The sequence below is a fragment of the Dromiciops gliroides genome, chromosome 4 (genome assembly GCF_019393635.1).
Source record: "Dromiciops gliroides isolate mDroGli1 chromosome 4, mDroGli1.pri, whole genome shotgun sequence".
Classification (NCBI taxonomy): Eukaryota; Metazoa; Chordata; class Mammalia; order Microbiotheria; family Microbiotheriidae; genus Dromiciops; species Dromiciops gliroides.
The window spans coordinates 464,981,023-465,001,898 of record NC_057864.1 but is presented as its reverse complement, the minus strand read 5'-3'; the positions used below and the strand labels follow the sequence as shown (position 1 = coordinate 465,001,898).

The following is a 20,876-nucleotide window of genomic DNA, read 5'->3' as shown; positions in this document are numbered from 1 at the left end:
TACTCCATAAGCCTTTTCTTGTTTCTTTTATGTGAGCTACTTTATCCCATTCCACCTCTCCCTTTCCCCTTCTTCCAGTGCATTCCTCTTGCCCCTGAACTTTATTTTAAAGATGTCATCATGGGGCAGCTAGGTGACACAGTGGACAAAGTACCAGCCCTGGACCCAGGAGGCCTCAAGCCCAAACCCAGCCCCAAACACAAGCCACCCCACCCTACCTGCCCCACAAAGAGAAAAAAAGGATAAACAAAAAATAAATGCTTTACAGATACCAAGTGTCAAATATTGAGTAAGCTCCTCCTGCCTTAGCATTTCTCTGAAGGGGGCAGCTAAGTGGCACTGTGGGTAGAGTGCTGGCCCTGGAATCAGGAGAACCCGAGTTCAAATTTGGCCTCAGACACTTACTAGCTGTGTGACCCTGGGCAAGTCACTTCACCCTGATTGCCTCCAAAAAAAATTTCTTTGAAGGTCCATTCTCTCTATATGCTACTGACAGCTGGCAGGCAGGAAGGCTGCACGGTATACACTTATTGGGTGCTGGGTGACTCTAGGCCAATCCCTTCCCTTTTCTGAGCCTCATCTCACTTCTCTGCAAAGTGGGGGTGATTATAATACATGTATTGTCTCCCTCACAGTACTGTTATGAGGCAAGTGTTTTGCGAAGCTTTAAGGTGCTCTGTGAACATAAGCTATTGTTGGCCTCCCTAGAATCCCTCATGGTTACTCTGGGCCCGATAGGAAGGGGAGGGGAGGAATGGTCTTAACCAAAGAATATTTAGTTACAAAAAATAATTTCTTTGTATTGATTGTGGCTTTATGGCTATGTAGTGCCAACAATACACCGGGCACCCCCAAAGGCTGGGAAAAGCCACCCCCCCATGCCTAGGAAGCTCCCTGCACAGCCAGCCAGCCTCTGGTGACCCAATCCTTCCTCCTGCCTGAACATCATGGTGGGGGCGACGGGGGAAGTACTCACCCAATGGGCAGAGAAGTAAACTCCCACATGAGACCCTTCCAGGCAGCTGCTGTCCAGCGACTGGCCGTTATTTCTAAGCAAAGACCCAGCAATGACTTCACTGAAGGGCTTGGGCCCCCAAGGGAATTCCAGACCTGAAACAGGGGTAAGCACAGTCAGACAGGTGATTCTGGCTTGAGGGACACCTGGCTTTTGAGCCCAATGGCAGCACGTGTCTGATCTAGAAACTGGCATGGGTGGGGAGGTCATGGAAGCAGGACCCCTGGTCCAATCCCACTTGTGGTGCTTATCGGCTACGGGGTCATGAGCAAGCCCCTTCACACTCTCTGAGCCTGCCTCCATCTGCCAAATGGGAATAACAACGCTTACCTGATCTTCCTCAGAGGATGAGAACGCTATCTAAACATTTGCAGCGTTAGTGACCAGCCCTTCGGAATCTCTGGTTCTGCCAGATTCGAGGGAGCAGAGCCCACAGGCGATGCGGCCTCTCTCCTCGGGCAGCTCCCAGCTAATGAATTCTGCCATTCTAAGAAGGTGGTGAAGGGGTGCAGGGGAAAACACCTGGCTTGGGTCCTGGCACCTGAGTGAAGGCATCAGAGCAGCCCTGTGCCCATGCGCTTCTCCCCTCTCCCAATGTGAGGGCGAAAAGAAACAAGGCTCGAGCAGCCCCGTGTGCAAGTAAAGCAAGGGATCACCCTAGGCAAGCACAGGCACCTTCCACCCCAAGAGCTGTAATCTGGTCAGCGGGGGCCATCTTTTCACCAACACAAACGCATATAACTTGGGAGGTAATTTTTTACTTAGTCTCTCACAGGACCACAGCTAGGAGGCATCTTGAGGAAACTGAGGCCCAAGTAGGTGAAGTCACTTGTGCAATGTTACACAGGCAGGAAGGGTCAGAGGTAGGATTTGAACCCAGGCCCTCTCTCCAGAGTATCAAAGTTAGTTGCTGAAAGTTGCTATGGCAGCAACAACAACAACAGCAATAATCTTCCGTCATGTGACCAGCTTAGTAAGGAGCCTTTCCCAAGTGAGCGTGGCTGGTCCTCTGGCAATGGACACTCAGTCAGGCCACCCCTGGGCCTCAGGAGAATCAGCCAGAGCTCCTGTCTGCTGGCACAGGCTTTGAGGATCCCATCTCCACACCTCTGAGGAACAGAACAGGTCGTGAATGACGCCAGTCCTGTTCAGACGAGGCCGATCACGAAGCTCTGGTGCAGCCTCCTCTTCAGCTCTGCGCTGCCCAATGCTCTCGAGCACAGCAGGAGGGGCCAGATTGGCTGGAGGCAGAGGAGTTGCCATAGGTGTCTATGCCTCATATGGCTTTGTTTGAAGGTTGTTTCCAAACACCACATGATGTGCTGATTCCGAGAGGCCTGTAATTCCCAGACTTTGACATCTGTTGACAAAATGGCTCTTAAAGCCAGCACTGGGCTCAGAGTCGCTCTGTGAGAACACTCTCCTGGCCCAGCTTCCCTTTCTCTGCAGTCACATTCCAGGTTCAGGCACAGTAGGGGTGGCCCAGTAGGAAGAGCCAAGAATTTAGAAGTCAGGAGCCCTGACTGTGGGTCACAGTCAGAGAGTAATGGTTAGTGACTTTGTATCCCCAACACTTGGCAAAGGGCTTGGGGCTGAGAAAGCAACTGATAAGTGCATAATGATTAACTGTTGATGGATGCTTTGATTGAGGGACTGAGTGCAGGGCTGAGCCCCGGGCAAGATCTTCAACCTCTGGGAGCCTCAGTGGCTTAATCCATAAAACGGGGACAACTGGAGCTACTGGTTGAGACCTGGAGCCTTACTGCTCACCAAGTGCTTTATACCCATTATCTCAATGGATCCTCACAGCCACCCAGGGAAGGAGGTGCTCTTATTATTCCTCATTTACAGATGAGATAACTGAGGTTCAGAAAGTGATCCATCCAGGGTCACACAGCCAGTGTGGCATCTTTACTCCCTCACAGGGCTGCAGGGAGAAGCAGATGAGACAAGGCATGTGAAATGGCTTAGCAATCTGTGAGGTGCCACTTAAAGGTAAAATGACTTAATGATGAGAGAGGCACACCAGATAAGACTCTCCCAAGGGACATCACAATTTTCACTTAAATGTTTTTATTGTTTGTTTTTACATTACCTACATTTCACAGTGTATCTATCCCTTCCCTTCCCTGCCCTCCCCTCTCCTCCCTTCCCCTTATAACAAAGGATTAAAAAGAGGGGAAGAGGTGAAGAGGGGTAGATAGATGGTGCAGTGGACAAAGCCCTGGATTCAGGAGGACCTGAGTTCAAATCCAGCCTCAGACACTTGACACTTACTAGCTGTGTGACCCTGGGCAAGTCACTTAACCCTGACTGCCCTGCAAAAAAAAGAAAAAAAGAAAGAAAGAAAGAAAGAAAGAGGGGAAGAGAGAGCCCGCAAAACTAACACAGGAACATCCAAATCCTGTGTTATTTTCAAGGTTTGGTGCATACATTCTCAAGCCTTTTCTCTGGGGTCAGATGTGGCCATTATAATTTCACAGCTTTCAGTTTTGATTGTTTTGTTCTTGTTCTGGTTTCTTCCATTCGTATAATTTAGACACTGCACAGACTCAGGAAGACCGGAGTCCAAGTCTAGCCCTAGACAATGACTAGCAGTGTGACCCTGGCCAAGTCACTGGACCTCTCTGCTTGCCTCAGTTTCCTCAACTGTAAAATGAAGATCAAAACAGAACCTCCCTTCCAGGGTAGTTGTGAGGATCAAATGAGGTCATATTTGTAAAAAGCACTTAGAGCAGCATGCCCGGCACACCCGAGGTATTATTGGTGTTGTGGTGGTTTTAACTACTGTTCTCTTGGTTCTGCTCCCTTCACTCCATAGTGGTTCATACTAGTTTACCTCTAAATAAAGACTGGCCACAGCTGGGAAAATTCGGCAATCATCATAGAGAAAAGAATCCTCCTAGAGTGAAGTAAATCCAATTATATTTAGAATATATTCCTATTGCCGTATTCAATTTTCTCTACTATTGCACATTTGTGTTTTGTTTACCTGGAGTTTGGGGCTAAGAACAGACAGAAAGGGCCCCCATGGGGGGTGGGGGGGTTACCTTCTGGATCATCTCGGATCACCAGCAGCCCATTTCTGCACACGACCTTCCCTGTGGTGGCATCAACGAAGATCAATGATGGAATGTTGGAAATTCTATATTTGTTCCATAGTTTAAGCTGTAAGAAAAAAAGAGGAAGCTGGTCAGGCCCAAAATACCCTCATTGATTCGTTCAGCAAGCAAGCTCCTTGAGAGCAGGGGATGTTTTGTTTTGTTTGGCATTTCTTTGCATGCCTAGAGTTTAGTGCAGTGCCCAGTACACAGTGAGTGCTTAATAAATGCTTGACTGCCTGCCTGCCATCTGTGATGGGCTAGCTGCTGCTGGGGAATATGAGGATCAAAGGGTCCCAGAAGTCCTCCAGTCCAAGCTGGATCTGAAAAAGATGAACGGGAAGCCTTCCAGCCTAAAAGAGGAGCTAAGGACGGAGACACCCAGATAATGATCATCCAGGTTCTTCCAAGCTTTCCAGGCCTAAGAGCAACTATGAGATGAAGGAAAATACAAAAGGTACACTTTCTTGATGCTAATAATGACCATCCTTTACATCATACTGCACAACGAGCCTGGTTGGCTGTGGTCCATCTAAAGCCGTCATTCCCTTGGGGGTAGCCTTAGGAAAGCCCCCAGAATACCTCACTCACCAGAGGCAAACATGGTCAATAAAAGATGGGATCAGTACAGATAAGTGAAGAGTGGTTATCCTCTCTCTTCCCTCCCCCTCAGGCTGTCCACCTTTCAAACAAAATCAGATGCCTGGCCAGGTGAAGATGGGAAAGGAAGCATCTCATTAGCTCCCTACATCATCACATACAGCAAAACAGTCTGGAGCTTCCTGGGAATGCCCTTAGCCCAGGGTGGAAAAGAAATGGGCGTGTCAAGCGGAAGGTTAAATATTTATACATTCCCTGATTTCTCTACTTGGGAAATCTTCAGTTATTAGTTGTATTCTATTCAACTTGCTAATAAACAAAGGAAAGAAACTGTCTAGGAGCTGACAGGATCCTTAATCTCTGACACTCAAAACCTGACGTTTTCTATTTGCTGATGTTTGACACTGGCCATGCAATCTGGCAGAAGGCCAAAGCCTCAAAGACATCAGGCTCAAAAGCCAAAGATAAAAATTCAATTCAACAAACATCTGCTAAGTGCCGATGATAATACAACAGAGATGCAAAGTACTAAATGGGAAGCAGTCCCTGCCCTCAGAAGGTACTCTCCCGGGCTAGGATTCCTCACTTTAAAATCTCTAGCTTCTTTCAAAGCCCAGCTCAAGGAAATCCTGTTTTATCCTAGACAAGCCTGATGACGTTTAAAAAGCTTGGCCCTGGTGGGGGCAGCTGGGTAGCACAGTGGATAAAGCACCGGCCCTGGATTCCGGAGGACCTGAGTTCAAATCCAGCCTCGGACACTTGATACTTACTAGCTGTGTGACCCTGGGCAAATCACTTAACCCTCATTGCCTCACTTTAAAAAAAAAAAGCTTGGCCCTGGTGCCAAGGACATCATGTTGAGAGGACAGACCAGGGCAGAGAGGCCATTACCAAAGGCCCAGGGAGAGGTGATGAGGGCTGCACTACAGTGGTGGCCAGGGTGGTGGAGAGGTGGGGATGCGAGTGGAAAAGGTCAAGTGTCAGCAGAACTGGGTGGTGAGGGACTGTTAAGGGCTAAAATTCTAGCTAAACTGTCTAAAATATCTAATGAGTGGTCACCAATAAATTATAAGCTTTAGCAAGAGTTAGCCTTTTAAGCATTTATTAAGGAGAATAAGAGTTTGGTAAAGAGAAAAGAAAAGGCCTAGATTCCTATCTATTAAAGGGAGAACACATTTCTAGCTCCCCTCTCCACCAGCGTCCTCAGGAAAAAAAGAGCAAGACCGAGCGCCAGTCTCTTCCTTCTTCCTCTCACTACCCAACGTCACTTCCTGATGCCCAAGAAAAGACTCCTGGTCTTGCCCTCAAAGACCTTCGCTTCATGGGCGGAACTCTTCTACAGTAAGTCTCCAGCAGGTGGCGTCATTCCAATCGTTACAGGACAGGGAAGAATGTAGCATGCCTCCTGAGCCCACCATCCTCCACCAAGCCCGTGCAGCCCCCTGTTTTCTGCAGGCTCACAAGCACCTCTGAAAAATACTTTTTCTGACACTGATACTGAATCTTAGCATTAGAAGAGACCCTAGGAGTTATCTAACGCAACCTCAGCCTAAAACACAAATCTTCTATAGGACATCATTCGTCATCTGACCTCTTGACTTGAAAACCTCCAAGGACAGGGAGCTCATTAGGTGGTATAGGGGAAAGAGCCCTGTGTGGGAAGGAAGACCGAGGTTTGAAGTCCAGCTCCAACTCTTGCTGCTTACGTGACCCTGGACAAGTCAGAATCTCTGAATCTCAATTTCCTTATCAGTGAAATGGAAACAATAGCTGACTTATAGAGGTTCCCCCCCACCCCTTTTTAACAGAGTTCCTTTTTAAGGCTTATGAATTCTTCTCAACAACCCAGTGAAAAGGGCAGCATATGTATTATTATCTCCAGAAGGAGCCCATTTTCACTTGGCGATAGCTCCAATTGCTAGGAAGTTCTTCCTAAATGAACTTCGGTCTTCTTCCCTCTCACTTTCACTGCCTGCTCCTAGTTCTGTTCTCCCGGGCCAAGCACCACAAGCCTGACCAGATCTCTCTGGCCTGAGAGGAGCACTGGAGGTTGCTTCCTGGGCCTGAGGCAGCATACAGAGTGGGCCTCTGAGCCAGGAAGGCCTGAGTTTGAGGGTGGCCTCTGTGACTCTGGACAAGTCACTTAACCTCTTAGTGCTCCAGGAGTTGACGTGCATGGGTCCAGGGAGTCTCCTCTTGTTTCTTTTTCTTTTTTTTTAATTTTTTTTCCCCCAACTTCATCCCCAAGGTGGTATCCAATTTCCACTTTAACTAATATGTTGTCCCTGGAGAGCTCCTTCTAATACTTTATTTTATTTTATTTTTTGCAGGCAATGGGGGTTAAGTGACTTGCCCAGGGTCACACAGCTAGTAAGTGTCAAGTGTCTGAGGCCGGATTTGAACTCAGGTCCTTCTGAATCCAGGGCCGGTGCTTTAACCACTGTGCCATCTAGCTGCCCCCTCCTCTTGTTTCTTAATGTGATCACAGGTCCAGGTCCTATCCCTGTCCTTCTCAGGCCATTCTGAAACCCATGTCATTAAATGAAATCAAAGCCACTAATTCACCTCCAGAAATGAAAGAAATGAAAACAAGTCACAGAACTTCCTCCTGGGTGTAGGCGCTGCTGTGTTAAGGGTCCCCTCTGCAGGAGGAGGATGCTTTTCAGACAACACGGCTACTCAGGCAAAGATGCTGTTGGGAAACAGCCTGACAAAAGGTGTGACTTCTTCAAAGCAAAAGGGCTGCCCTAAATCCAGCCCCACACAGCACACATGAAGGAAACCTGCAGCTGCTGTTGTTCTAATATTGTTGTTAAATCCAATGGTAGTCTAGGGCTCAGGGAAGAAAAGGAGAACAGGATTGTTCGAGAGGATTACTCAAAAATGTGTTAGCCAGCTTCCAGTTGGTCACCTTGGAGGGCAAAGGCGGAAGGAAGCCCCAACTACTGGGTCCACAAAGAGCACTGAGCCAAGGCTTCGTTCCTCTGTCTTTTCCTAGGACCAGAAAACCTGGCTGGCTCCCCAGACCAGAAGTGACGTCACGCCCACTTAAAAAACCAACACTGCAACATTCCAGAGAAACCCCAGATGGGATTCAGTTGAAATGCCCTGAGAGAGATGCGGTTGAACAACAAAACAAGACAATCTCAATTAGAACACAGGGATTAGCTGTCATTTAAACCCTGCTATAAAGAATGGGCTTGGAATGCTTGCTAGTGGTTGTGAAGACCCAAACATATTAATTTTGATGTCTGAATCAGAAAGCGCATGGAAGAGCTGTTTGCAGCCCGTATTGGCCCATTTGGATGAATCTCCTGGGCACGAGCAGGCTGATTGGAAATGAGAAGCGCATGCATCTGAAGAGCGCTTGCCAAGATTCACCACTGCCCTGGTTAATGGTCTCCTTCAATCTGCTGTGGCACTTGAGAAAATAGCTCTTAACGGATCATTTTAGTACACATCTGACCTCAGTTTGCTTCACCTTCTAAGGAATTCAGTTGTGCTGGCTACTTCCTTCCCCCACCTTTGTTTCTGCTGCTCTTATTTTCTCCCATCCTTCAAGTTACGCTTTAAAATAAAATCAGGCTTTCTGCCTTTGTGCAAAACAGAGAATGCTACAATCAGGAAAGGGTAGAAAGCTCAAAAATTCCCATTGGATGGCTACTGTAATCTGGGAATTATTCAAATTTACAGGCCTGGAGGTTATCTGAGTCCTGCGATTTATCCCTTGCCTTTAGGAGAGCAAATAGCTCCGGCCCCCATGCCTGGGTGGCTGACTATTCATGTGGAAGCATCCCTGGGGACAGAGATATCTGCTGTCTTGTGGCAGCATATTCTCTAGAGCTCTATCAATCTTATGGGTAATGAGTTCTTCCTCATTCCATTCCTTATTTCCATCCTTCAAGAGATTCCTGATTTCAATGGTAGGTATAAGGACTCCCAACAAAGACAGCTCCTAGTGTGGTCTCTCCTTAGGAGATGGCTTTGTGAAATGCTAGGACCAAGCCTCTGTAGGGAAGCCTTATTCACTCAAACAGACTGATCCTCAGCGCACACAATTTGTTTCTGGGGCTCACTTAAAGCCTGTCTGCCCTGGGGGGACTTGAAGAGCTTGTGACCCACTCGTGGACTTTCAGAACCCAGTGCCATCACTACAGTGTAATAAAGCTATGGAGGAATAAATAACCACCATTTACGTAACGCTTTACAAAGTTCTTTCCATAATTCTTCTTTATTCAATTCAATTCTATTATAGGAGGCATCCAGGAAATATTTGGTTTATCTCTCTCATCTCTTGACTCCAATTGGTTGCCAAGTCTTTGTCCATGCTACTCCCACAACCTTTTCTATCAATGCCCTCCTCTCTGGGTGCACGAAGCCACCAGCCTTGTTCAGGTGCTCATCACCTGATGGCTCCTCACTGGGCTCTCTGACTCAAGGCTCTCCAGTATTCCAACCTACCCCCCACATACAGCTGTAAAGGAATTTTCCTAAGGGGCAGCTCTGACCACGTCAATCCCCTGCTCAATAAACTCCAGCGTCTCCCTCTTAACAACAGGATTAAATAGGAATTCCCGTTTGGCATTTCAAACCCTTTACAACCCGGCTTCTACCTACATTTCCTGGCCTCATTCTTTTTTTTTTTTTTTTTGTGAGGCAATTGGGGTTAAGTGACTTGCCCAGGGTCACACAGCTAGTAAGTGTCAAACGTCTGAGTCCGGATTGGAACTCAGGTACTCCTAACTCCAGGGCCGGTGCTCTATCCACTGCACCACCTAGCTGCCCCTCCTGGCCTCATTCTACCTCCTGCTCCTTCACGGTCTCTGGCATGGCAGACTGGCCTTCTTGCTGTTCTCCATCCATGATATACCACAGCCCATCTCCATGCACTGCAGACTAGAGCTGGATCCCTTGCCTAGAGAGCTTTCCCTCTTTCCCTCTGCCTCTTAGAAGCCCTAGTTTCTTTCATTTTGGGAGGGGGTCCTAGTTTCCTTCAAAGGTCAGTTCCAAAGTCCCCTCCTCTGCTGTGCCTTGCAGGAACACAAGGATACCAGAGCTGGAGATAAGGAGAAGTCTGTCATTCCAGGCAAGGAAGGAAGTTTTTGTGGAGATGGAACATTTGAATTTTGACAATAGTCAGTGGCCCAGCATGGCTAGAACACAGAATGCATGAAGGAGGTGGAAGGTCATGTGTGATAAAACAGATTTCTGAGAACCTTAAACATCTTCTCTTAATAAAAGTCTTTTGGGGCGGCTAGGTGGCGCAGTGGACAAAGCACCGGCCCTGGATTCAGGAGGACCTGAATTCAAATCCAGCCTCAGACATTTGACACTTACTAGCTGTGTGACCCTGGGCAAGTCACTTAACCCCCATTGCCCCGCAAAAAAAACCAAAAACCAAAACAAAAAATTCTTTTTTTTGTGGCAACTTCTACCAATTCCTCCTTGTCTCATCCTTCCAGAAGATGAACTATCAGTCATCTCCTTGGCACAATGCGGAAATTTCCCTTTACACTGGGGCAGTTAGGTTGCTGTGCAGTGGTTAAAGTGCTGTACTTGGAGTTAGAAAGACAAGGCTAAATCTGGCTTCAGACGTTTACTAGATGTGTGATCTTGGGCAAAGTCACTTAACTTCTGTCTGCCTCAGTTTCCTCAGCTGTAAAATGGAGATAATCACAGCACCTAACCCCTAGGGTTGCTCTGAGGTTCAAATGAGATCATATTTGTAAAGCTCTTAGTACAGTGTCAGGTATATAGTAGGTACTTAATAAATGCTTATCCCCTTCTTTCTTGTTTTCCCCTCTACAAAAATGGGGATAATTAAAGGTATGTGTAGGGAAGATCAAATGAAATCATACAAGTAAAATTCTTGCAAACCTTAACATGCTATATCAATGTGAGCAGTGATTTAAAAGAGTGAACATCTTGCTGATGGGCTTGACATTCAATGGCATGGGAAGGATCCTGAAGATTCCATGAGGGAGCACAGGAATAGCTCTTGTTACCTCTGTGGCAAACAGCCAAGATGGAGCTGGAGCTTTCTCTCAGTCAGTCAACATTATCTAATAGTCACATTGTGTACCAAGTCTTTAGGTTCTTTCCATTTGTAAAAATGAAAGATGCAGGTCATGGACACACCAGAAAGGGCTCCTGAGTCCAGCTCACTAATGGTGGCTGGTAATGAATTTGTACTGGCTGGAGGGTGGAGCCATAAATTCCTCCCAAAGCCCTGGGGGGACCTACAGAGCTTCACTTTATGGAGGGCTCAGAACTTTTCTGCTAATTCTTTGTAAAATAGTCTTGACACTGGACCCAGATGACTCTGTGGGAAAGCCCTTCCTCACTTAAATCCAATTCACTGCAAATCATGACATCCTCTGGATGTCACGGTCCATTTCAGAACAAAGAACAATAGAAGTTGTCATAGTCCTTTTCAAGAATGAAGGACAATCGGGGCAGCTAGATGGCGCAGTGGATAAAGCACCGGCCCTGGAGTCAGGAGTACCTGAGTTCAAATCCAGCCTCAGACACTTAACACTGGCTGTGTGACCCTGGGCAAGTCACTTACCCCCAATTGCCTCACTTAAAAAAAAAAAAAGAATGAAGGACAATCGGGGCAGCTAGGTGGCGCAGTGGATAAAGCACTGGCCCTGGATTCAGGAAGACCTGAGTTCAAATTTGACCTCAGACACGTGACACATGCTGGCTGTGTGACCCTGGGCAAGTCACTTAACCCCCATTACCCCGCAAAAAAAAAGAAAGAAAGAAAGAAAGAAAGAAAGAAAGAAAGAAAGAAAGAAAGAAAGAAAGAAAGGAATGAAGGACAATCAACAACAACAATTACATGAAATCTTTTAGGAAAGCCTAAGTTTGGCATTCGAACAACATGGCCAGCCCATTAGAGTATGAATGCTCGGCAGTTTAGTTCAAGAAAGGACCTTAGTGTCCGATACCCTATCTTGCCAGGTGATCTTCTTAAGACAATTCAAATGGAAGCAATTCAGTTTTCTGGCATGGTGCTGGTAGACTGTCCAGGTTTCACAGGCTTACAACGGTGAGCACAACAGCTCTGTAAACCTTCAGTTTGGTAGTCAGTCTAATACCTCCTTCTGTCCCACACTTTCCTTTGGAGCCTCCCAAACACTGAGCTAGCTCTGGCAATGCATGTGTCAACCTCATTATCAATGTGTACATCCCTGGAAAGTCTATTGCTGAGGTAAATTAACTTATCCAGAGTATTTAGAACTTCTCCATTTGTTGTAACATATGGTTCCATGTATGGATGGTGTGCTACTGGCTGGTGGAGAAACTGTTTTCTTGGTGTTAAATGTTAGGTCAAAATTAGCACAAGCAGCTGAAAATTGACCCATATTGTTGCAACTTGGCTTCAGAGACTGCACTGAGTGTACAATCATCTGCAAACAGAAAAAAAAAAAAAAAACCCATGCACCAACTCTCCCTTCACTTTAGTCTTGGCTTGCAGCCTTTTCACCATCAGTGATGTCATTTTTGTCCTCGTTGAAGGTGTCTAACAACATTGCTGAAAACATCATGCTATCTAGAAGCCTGGGAGGAAGCACACAGCCCTGCTTTACTCCATTATTGACTGGCAAAGCATGAGAACATCATCCATTATCCAGAACTGGGCAAGCATGCTGTCATGAAGCTGATATACAATACTGATGATCTTCTCCAGGTACCCACATTTTGCCATAATTCTCCACAAGCTCCACAATGGACAGTATCAAAGGCCTTAGTCAGATTGATGAACATTGTGTATAGACCTCTGTTTTGCTCCTGGCACTATCCTGGAGTTGTCAGGCAGCAAACATCATACTGACCACTCCTTTCTGAAGCCACACTGACTCCAGAGACAACCATCTTCCAGGTGAAGAATCAGCCTATTAAGGAGAACTCTGGTAAGAATATTGCCAGCAATGACTAAGAGTGAGACCCCCCCCCCGCCCCCGCGCCATGCCCCACGTGATTGCCACAGGATGATTTCCTTTATCTTTATAAAGATGGACAATGTAGGCATCCTTGAACTCCTGAGAGATAATCTCTTCTTGCCACATAACCTGGAAAATTTCAGTCAGCTTTCGTATGATCAGTAGACCCTCTGCCTTAATAAATCTCAGCTGGAATAGAATCAACACCAGGCACTTTGCCACAGAAGAGGAGCTGAATGCATTCAAAACCTCTTCTTTAGTTGGAAGTTTGGCTAGAGAGGGATTGACTTCAACCTGAGGTATATGGTCAAAAGCTTCAGTATTGATGAAATTCTGTTGAGAATTCTATGGCAGTATTCAGCCATCTCTCCAGGATCATGTCCTTATCACCAATCAATGTGGCTCCATCAGCACTGAGTAGCTGAGATACACCATAGGTTTTGGTCCATAAATAGTCTTCAGGGCATCATAAAGGCACTTTGGATTATTACTATCAGCATAAAACTGAATTTCATCTGCCTTCTTACTAAACCAAGAATCCTGCATCTCTCTAAGCTTTGTTTCTACTTTATTTATTTATTTTTTTTGGTGAGGCAGTTGGGGTTAAGTGACTTGCCCAGGGTTACACAGCTAGTAAGTATCTGAGGCCGGATTTGAACTCAGGTCCTCCTGAATTCAGGGCCGGTGCTTTATCCACTGTGCCACCTAGCTGCCCCTCTACTTTACTTTTAATGGAGTTAAATGCTGCCTTCTTAGATATGTCTTTTCCTGCTGGCAAACCCTGTGAAGTTGTCACTTTTTGTTTAGTAGATTTGGAATTTCTACATCATTTTCATCAAACCAATCTTGATGTTTGCTAGTGTTCTGGCCCAGATGAGTAAATGCAGCACTGTAAACCAAATTTCTAAAAGCTGTCTACTCCTTTTCAGCTCCACTACTGCCAACTGTATGTTGGCTGAGCTTTCCCTCCAAGTTATATTAAACAAACAAACAAACAAAAACCCCACAAAACAACAACAAAAACCCACCAAAAAAACTGGTCACACTGGGAGAAGCACTTTAATATGTTAATATGTTGACATTAAGTCTTCTGGTAGTTGTCTTGCCTTGGGACCACTGCTTTTGTTGAATGAGAATATTTAGCTAGGAGAGGATAAGTCTATGATCAGTCCAGCACTCTGCGCCACACATTGCCTTCATCACTCTCACATCCTGTCAGTTTCTTCTCCTTACAGTGACAATCTATTAAATGTCAATGTTTGCTACGAGGATGCATGCATGCATCCACAAAGTTTTATTGCACTGGTGATGAGAAGGTCATGAAATGTACAAGTTAGGTATTAAGTAACCACTGCTGTTGTGGTTTCTGATTCCATTTCTCCCAAGGACACCCGGCTATGTCTAGTAGTCTGTGCCTACTCTTGCCTCAAAGCTACCCAGAATTAAAAGCTTGGCCTTTTTCGGCACATTGATGATGAACATCTCCATCTTTATAAAATTTTTCTTTGACCTCATCAAGGTTCATCATGTCGGGAGCACATGGATTGATGATGGTGGTGTGTGGCTTCCCTGGAAGCGGTATTCGAATTGTCATGAGCCTGTCATTCACTCCTCTTGGCAGGCATACGCTTGTTGACTAGATTAGTTCTGATTGTGAAACCTACGCCAGCTTCCCAATGCTTCCTTTCACTTCAGCCACTCCAGAAAAACATGTATCCAGCACCAACTTCAGTACGCTGGCCTTCATTTGTCAGCCTTATTTCACTCAGAGCTGCTATTTGGATGTGATACCTACTGAGTTCTCTCTCAAAAAGAGCTGTTTGTCTTTCAGGCCTACTGGATTTCATGCTGTCCATAAGTGTACACACATTCCATGTACCCATGGTGAGTGGAATCAACTTTGCAAAAGTTTTTGTAGATTTTTTTTTATATTTCTCCCTGCCTGCTACAATAAGCAGGCTTCCTCACACCAGGAGATGAGCAGTGCAGTCCTTTAAAAAGACTGCTCAAGGGGGCAGCTAGGTGGCACAGTGGATAAAGCACCGGCCCTGGATTCAGGAGTACCTGAGTTCAAATCTGGCCTCAGACACTTGATACTTACTAGCTGTGTGACCCTGGGCAAGTCACTTAACCCCCATTGTCCCTCAATAAAATTAAAAAAAAAAAAGACTGCTCAATTCCACTGCTGCTTCAGTCCAGTGAGAAGACAACCCTATGGTTTGGGCTGCCTATGTTTAGAGTTGTGACTGTGGCTTCCAATGTATCTACCTATACCTGCTGTTTCATCATCACAGGACTCTGAGGTAGGTAAAAATGGTAAAATGGTATGGGCAATGTCTTATGATTTTAGGTGTAAATTGGATTTAAGTGAGGCAGAGTAGCTTGAAATTGTTGGCCTCATTCTCTCTTCCAGACCCATCAAAGTCCAGTGGCAAGACAAAAGTCAAGACCATTGGTGATGGCTTGGGACGTCTAACCAAGCTCTAAGTGTTTCACAGCACCTGCTTTAGCTATCTTCATGGCCACTGGAAAAAACTGTTCTCATCCACCCATTCTGCAGGGGAAGTCTTCACGTGCTTTGGGTAGACACCCCCTTAACTCACCGAAGAGTTTGAGACCCCTCGGTTACCCTCAGCCTGGTTTAGCCAGTCTGCTGAAATGGTTTACTGGGAAACTACAGCTTCTTGGAGCCACAGGTGAGAGCTGGACAAATCAGGTGGAAACCAACAGTTAAAAGCAGTCCTGGAAAGTGTTCAGCAACCCTTACTCCAGAGGTACCAGTCTTCCCTGAACATACCCTACACTCCAATGACCCATAACACATTAGCAAAGGGGCCCAGCAAAGTTTGGCCTTTCCCCACAGATACTTCAAAGCCCAGCAACAACTCAGAGGAACAAGCCACCCTCTCCCCATATCTGCTTTTTTCTTTGAAGTCAATCAACTCATTGCCTCATTTGCTCATTGCGGTACTAGGGGATGGAGAGATGGGCCCTTTTTCTCCAGCGGCAGTTGGGATGTTTACCAGATAGGTCTTCTACAGAACAAACATATGCTTTCTGACATGCTTTTCTGCGATCCAGATTTAAAAGGTTCATCTTATAAGGTAACAAACACGGTAATCAGGATCTATTTCTTTAAATTGTAACTGTAGAGATTTGTTCTTTTTCTTTACCCAAAAAGGTTCAGCATTTGGTTCTGACAGAGATCACTGCTTTTTATTCCTTGACGTTTTGGTCAGGATGACTAAAGCCTAAAAAACTTAGAGTACTGAGGAATTTGGCGGGGGATGAGTCAGTGAAGTCAGCCAGCCAACCCTGGCTGCATAAGATATTAGAAGTCTTACATGCTCCAATAGGGATCAGGAGATCTATTGTCCATTATTCAAATGAAAAAGGAGGAAAAAAAAAGCCCAAACTGACTTCCTTCAAGATCCAGCTCAAAAGTCACCTTCTGCAAGCGGCCTTCCCCAGGCCCCGCACTTCTCTGACGTAGTCTGGTACAGGCTGGTTGTCTCTACCTCTCTATGTACAAGTTGTCTTCCCCCTAAGGACATACGCTCCTTTAAGTCAAGAACTGACTTTCCGGGGCAGCTAGGTGGCGCACTGGATAGAGCACCGGCCCTGGAGTCAGGAGGACCTGAGTTCAAATCCGGCCTCAGACACTTAACACTTACTAGCTGTGTGACCCTGGGCAAGTCACTTAACCCCAATTGCCCCACAAAAAAAAAAAAAAAAAGAGCTGACTTTCCTTTTTCTTTCTCTATGTAACACCTAGCACGGTGTAAGTCATAGAGTACGTGCTTAATACATACTTATTGACTGATAAAACTGCCCCAGAAGGTGACCTTGATTGATACTTCTGTGGCTCCGCTGCTCCAAGGCCCTTTTCATTCCATGATTGTTTTTCTTCCTCAGGCACTTGTGTGGTGACTCCAATGTTTGTGCCCCCAAAGGGAACCTCCAATGGAACACGAAGCCCAACCATCCATGGGGAGAGGGAATCAGTCCATCAGTTTTTAGGACCTCGGTCTTTCTAGCAATGTGACAGTCGCCCATTCATTCTGTGAGGGGTGAAAAGTGGGGAAAAAGAGAGTGGTGGGAAGATTTCCTGGAGTTGGTGAAAATCAAAAGGATGACAAGATGGGTGGGACCATCCAAATGGGAAATTTGGGCTATCAAGTTACTTGCAAAGTCTTGACTCCTCCCCTCCTGGTGGCTGGTTTTGGTTAGCTATTCAAAAGCTGTGGTCGAAGCCATCGGCCTAGGAATCCTGGCAGGAGAGAAGCTAGGGCTCTTTAAAAGGAACCCCTTTAAACAATGGCACAAGTATCAAAAGGAACAGTGAAGGGAACGGATAAATTCTGTTAAAAATGCAAACTAGGAGACCAAGATCACAAATTAATTTGAACCAGGGATGAGATCTGGAGTGCCCACAGATGCCAAGGGAAAATGCAACGTCAGCCATTTCTGAAAAGCCTTTGCTCTGGAGGATGACCCAGAATGTGCCTCTTGCTGGGAGGATTTGATCTTGCACTTGACTGGGGGTGGGTGGGGGTAGGGGTGGGTCTCAGCTCTTGTTTCTCAACAGCTGCTGTAAATCTGCAGGATCAAGCCAAAGCTAACACAGATGTGGGATTAATCAACAGGCTTCTTTAGATGGATCAGCTGATCCTTTTCCGGCAAACCCCCGAAGCTTATCCAGTGGCTGGGTAAATGATATATTCTGTTTTCTGCAGGAAGCCGCTGAGAAATGTGGATCCCCAAAATGTGCCTCTGCTCTCTCAAAGCAAATGTGACTAATGAAATTCACTACCCAATCAAACAATTCCACCAATTCTAAAACCCTCCTGCCACTAATACCTTCTCTTTTTTAGGGGGGGAGGGGCAATAAGGGTTAAGTGATTTGCCCAGGGTCACACAGCTAGTAAGTGTCAAGTGTCTGAGGCTGAATTTGAACTCAGGTCTTCCTTAATCCAGGGCTGGTGCTTTATCCACTGCTCCACCTAGCTGCCCCCCACTAACACCTCCTACTAACTACTGCTGCAGCAGCAGCACCAGGTCAGGCCCAAGGGGTAAACAACATGGCGATCACCTTACCTAGGTTTTAAACACTTTGCCTTCGAAGTATGACACTAAATACGTAACTTAGCTCTTTGATGGAATGCTTCATGATGTCTGTTATAGTCTATCAGGTGAGGAAACCTTATCCTGGAAGCCAAGGGCTCTTTTCCAGAGGGACTCATTAATTGACATGCTTTTGGGGTAGGATGACAGCATCACCATCTTAAAGCTGGAAGGGACCTTACAAGGCATTTAGTTCAACCCTCTCTTGCTATAGAAGATGAAATTGAGGCCCAGAAAGATTAAATCACTTGCCCAAGGTCACAAAGATAAAGACAAGGAAGGGCTCACCTGCAGTGCTCAGTCTACTGTGCTAAACTGACTAATCTTTAGACACATTTTCTCCCAGTTACACTATTTTTTTTTTAAAGTGAGGCAATTGGGGTTAAGTGACTTGCCCAGGGTCACACAGCTAGTAAGTGGTAAGTGTCTGAGGCCAGATTTGAACTCAGGTCCTCCTGAATCCAGGGCCGGTGCTTTACCACTGCACCATCTAGCTGCCCCCCCCCCCATTTACACTATTAAACTGGGCTACCAAAACTATTTCAAACATCTCGCAGTAGCCTCACCAAAGAGTCTCTTTTGTCTCATGATCCCACTCCTAGGTATAATGCCTCAAGGAGATCAAAGAGAAAGGTCCCACATACATCAGCAAGTGAACTTACAGTCATCGAATCGGTATGCAGCTGGGCAAGGAAGAAGAGCCCAGAGAAGATGGTAAGAGTATTTTCCTCATCATCAAGCTAGGAACAACCCCAAAGGCTGAATGAAACCCAAGTTCTGAAATCTAGGGGGCTAAACTACTTCCCCTTTGAAGGCTCCCCAGATAATTATTATGGCATTACAAACAAACAAACAAGAAAAGCCAGCTCACTCAGGTTAAGTCAGGATCAGTTATTTATTCTGGTCTTGGGCACACCTCATGTGGTAGATTTGGAGGCAGAAAGACCTGGGTTCAAATCCTACCTCAGGCACTTGCTGATAAGTCACCAAACCTCAAAGACTTCAGTTTCCTTGTCAGTAAAATGAGATGGAGAAGAGCAGACTTGGTGACCTCCAGAACCTTTCCAGTTCAGAATCTGTGATCCTTGGAAATACTGTGGGGTTTTCACTAAATGCCTACTTTGTGGAAGTTGAAATACAAAGATAGTTATGTTAGGACAGAGACTCCATTCTCAAGGAATTCAGTGGAAGGGGGCAAAGAGACTTGCACACAAATAGCTATTATGCAAAGATGGGTGTCTTAAGTGCCAGGGAGAGAGAATTTTCCCTTGGGAGGGTGAAGGATGTCTGGTGGTAGCAGCTGAGTTGAGCCTTGAAGGGAAAAATGTTAACAGGTGGAGCCGGAAGGGGAATAGCAAGCCTGGTAAAGCTTGGAGCATGGTGTGAACAGGGATGGGAGAGGGCAGGGTGAGGACAGCAGAAAAAAGCATCCCAGCTTAGCTGGAGCCCATGGTGGACTAGTTTGAGATGAGGCTGGGAAGGCAGGCTAGAGTCCAACTGGAGAGATCTGAATGCCCACGGTGACACATTAGTTCTGAGATAAGGGGGAGTCCCTAAAGGTTTGGGGCTGACAAGGTCAGAGAGCTACATTTAAAAGATGATTTGGGCACTGAAGCGAAGGACAGAATAGAGAAGGGACAGACCAGAGGCAGAAAGACTCCTTTCTGGGAGATGAAAGGAATGACTTACATTCATATTGTGACCTGGCTGCTCCCAGGCCAGGCAGGCACCAAAATGCTGCTGACTTCTTGTACCCATGGGGCAAAGACTTCCCTCGCTGTGGGCTTCTGGTCCGTTAGAAGGTCCTATCCGCCCAGTGGGTGAGAAGTGTCTATCGTCATCTAAGGAAAGCTGTTTTCATCAGGCACCTAACCACAGCACGCAGCGCTTTGGGTTTCCACCTCACTCGGGGAGTCAGGGCTGCTCTTTGCTGTCAGATAGAATGCTATGTCCAGAAGAAAGAGTCTGGGCCTTCTCTTTGTTCAGACCAGCTACCACCCCATCTCTGCCTCTAACATCCTTTTGCCAGGGTGGCTACAGGGCTTCCAACAATCCTTCGTCTTTCATTTAACAGATGGATCTTGGTTTGTGGAGTCATGAGCAAACCCTTCAATATGTTGACCATATCCCCGTTTTCAACCGTAAGACCCATGTAACAGGATTTGGGGCCCTGGCCAGCACAGTCCAAAGACCACATGGGTCCTTAATTAATAGCATCTGATGAGCATGAATGGGGCAGTGACTCTTAGTTTCTATGCCAGCGATGTGACCCGAATTGTTCACACAGGCCGGTGCAGAGTGGCTGACAGGGACCGACTGCAAAGAGCCAAACAAATCTACTCTGACAGAAGAGGAGAGCTGAGGAATGGGGGCTCGCAGGCTTCTCCCTTCCCTTTCTCCGTGGAGGGCTTTGGGTGGAGGCAGAGCACAGAAGCTGGTTCCAATAGCAGGGAAGCCAAATTCCAGATTATAATATTTCAGATCAAACCCCCCCCAGCCAGCTCTGTTTAACAATGGAAACGAGACGTTTTCCAGGGCAGCATGTGTTGGGCAGCCTTTGTTTTTCCTTGAGGAGGGGAGCCCTGGAACAAAGTAGAGGGCCACTGAGTTCAAACTGTGACAGCTGAATGACAGTGGGGCTGATGGCTGCCTTGTGGGTGGATGTGAACTGGAAAAAAAAATGCTGCTTCAGGGTGTCCTGGGAGAGTGGACAGAATGCAGGTCTGCCTGCCATAGCAGGCTCCAGCACCAAGATGCCAGAGGCAAAGCTAAGGGGGCAAAGGGGGCTGTTATGGTCAGGGAGGAAGGGCAGGCTGAATCCCCGGAGAAATACAGGAAGGGAAGCTTAGGGGGAAAACTGGTTCTAGAGTTGCTAAGGCTTACTCCAAAGAGATGGAACCGGTGACCTCTCCCCGCCCACATGCTTCCCTTGAGGGAGTTAGTCAATTCTGTTCACAGCCCATTAATCATCACATTTAATTACAACAAAACTTCATTTCAAAGCAATTCCTCCTAGAAAATTGCCTTCTCAAAAGACCCAGCCTGAAACTGGCTTCGATAGAGGGAGCTAGCTGAAAAGGAAGAGAG

General features: G+C 46.4%; 1 protein-coding gene across 1 annotated transcript in view; it reads right to left on the bottom strand.

Moving 5' to 3' along the window:
- NXN (nucleoredoxin) overlaps positions 1–20,876 on the bottom strand; it is a 172,282-nt gene that overhangs the window by 23,768 nt on the left and 127,638 nt on the right. The window contains exons 2-3 of the mRNA XM_043999727.1: positions 4,066–4,183; positions 977–1,110 (exon numbers count right to left, since the gene is read on the bottom strand). Coding sequence (XP_043855662.1) covers positions 977–1,110; positions 4,066–4,183 — 252 coding nt within the window. The remainder of the gene's footprint in view (positions 1–976; positions 1,111–4,065; positions 4,184–20,876) is intronic.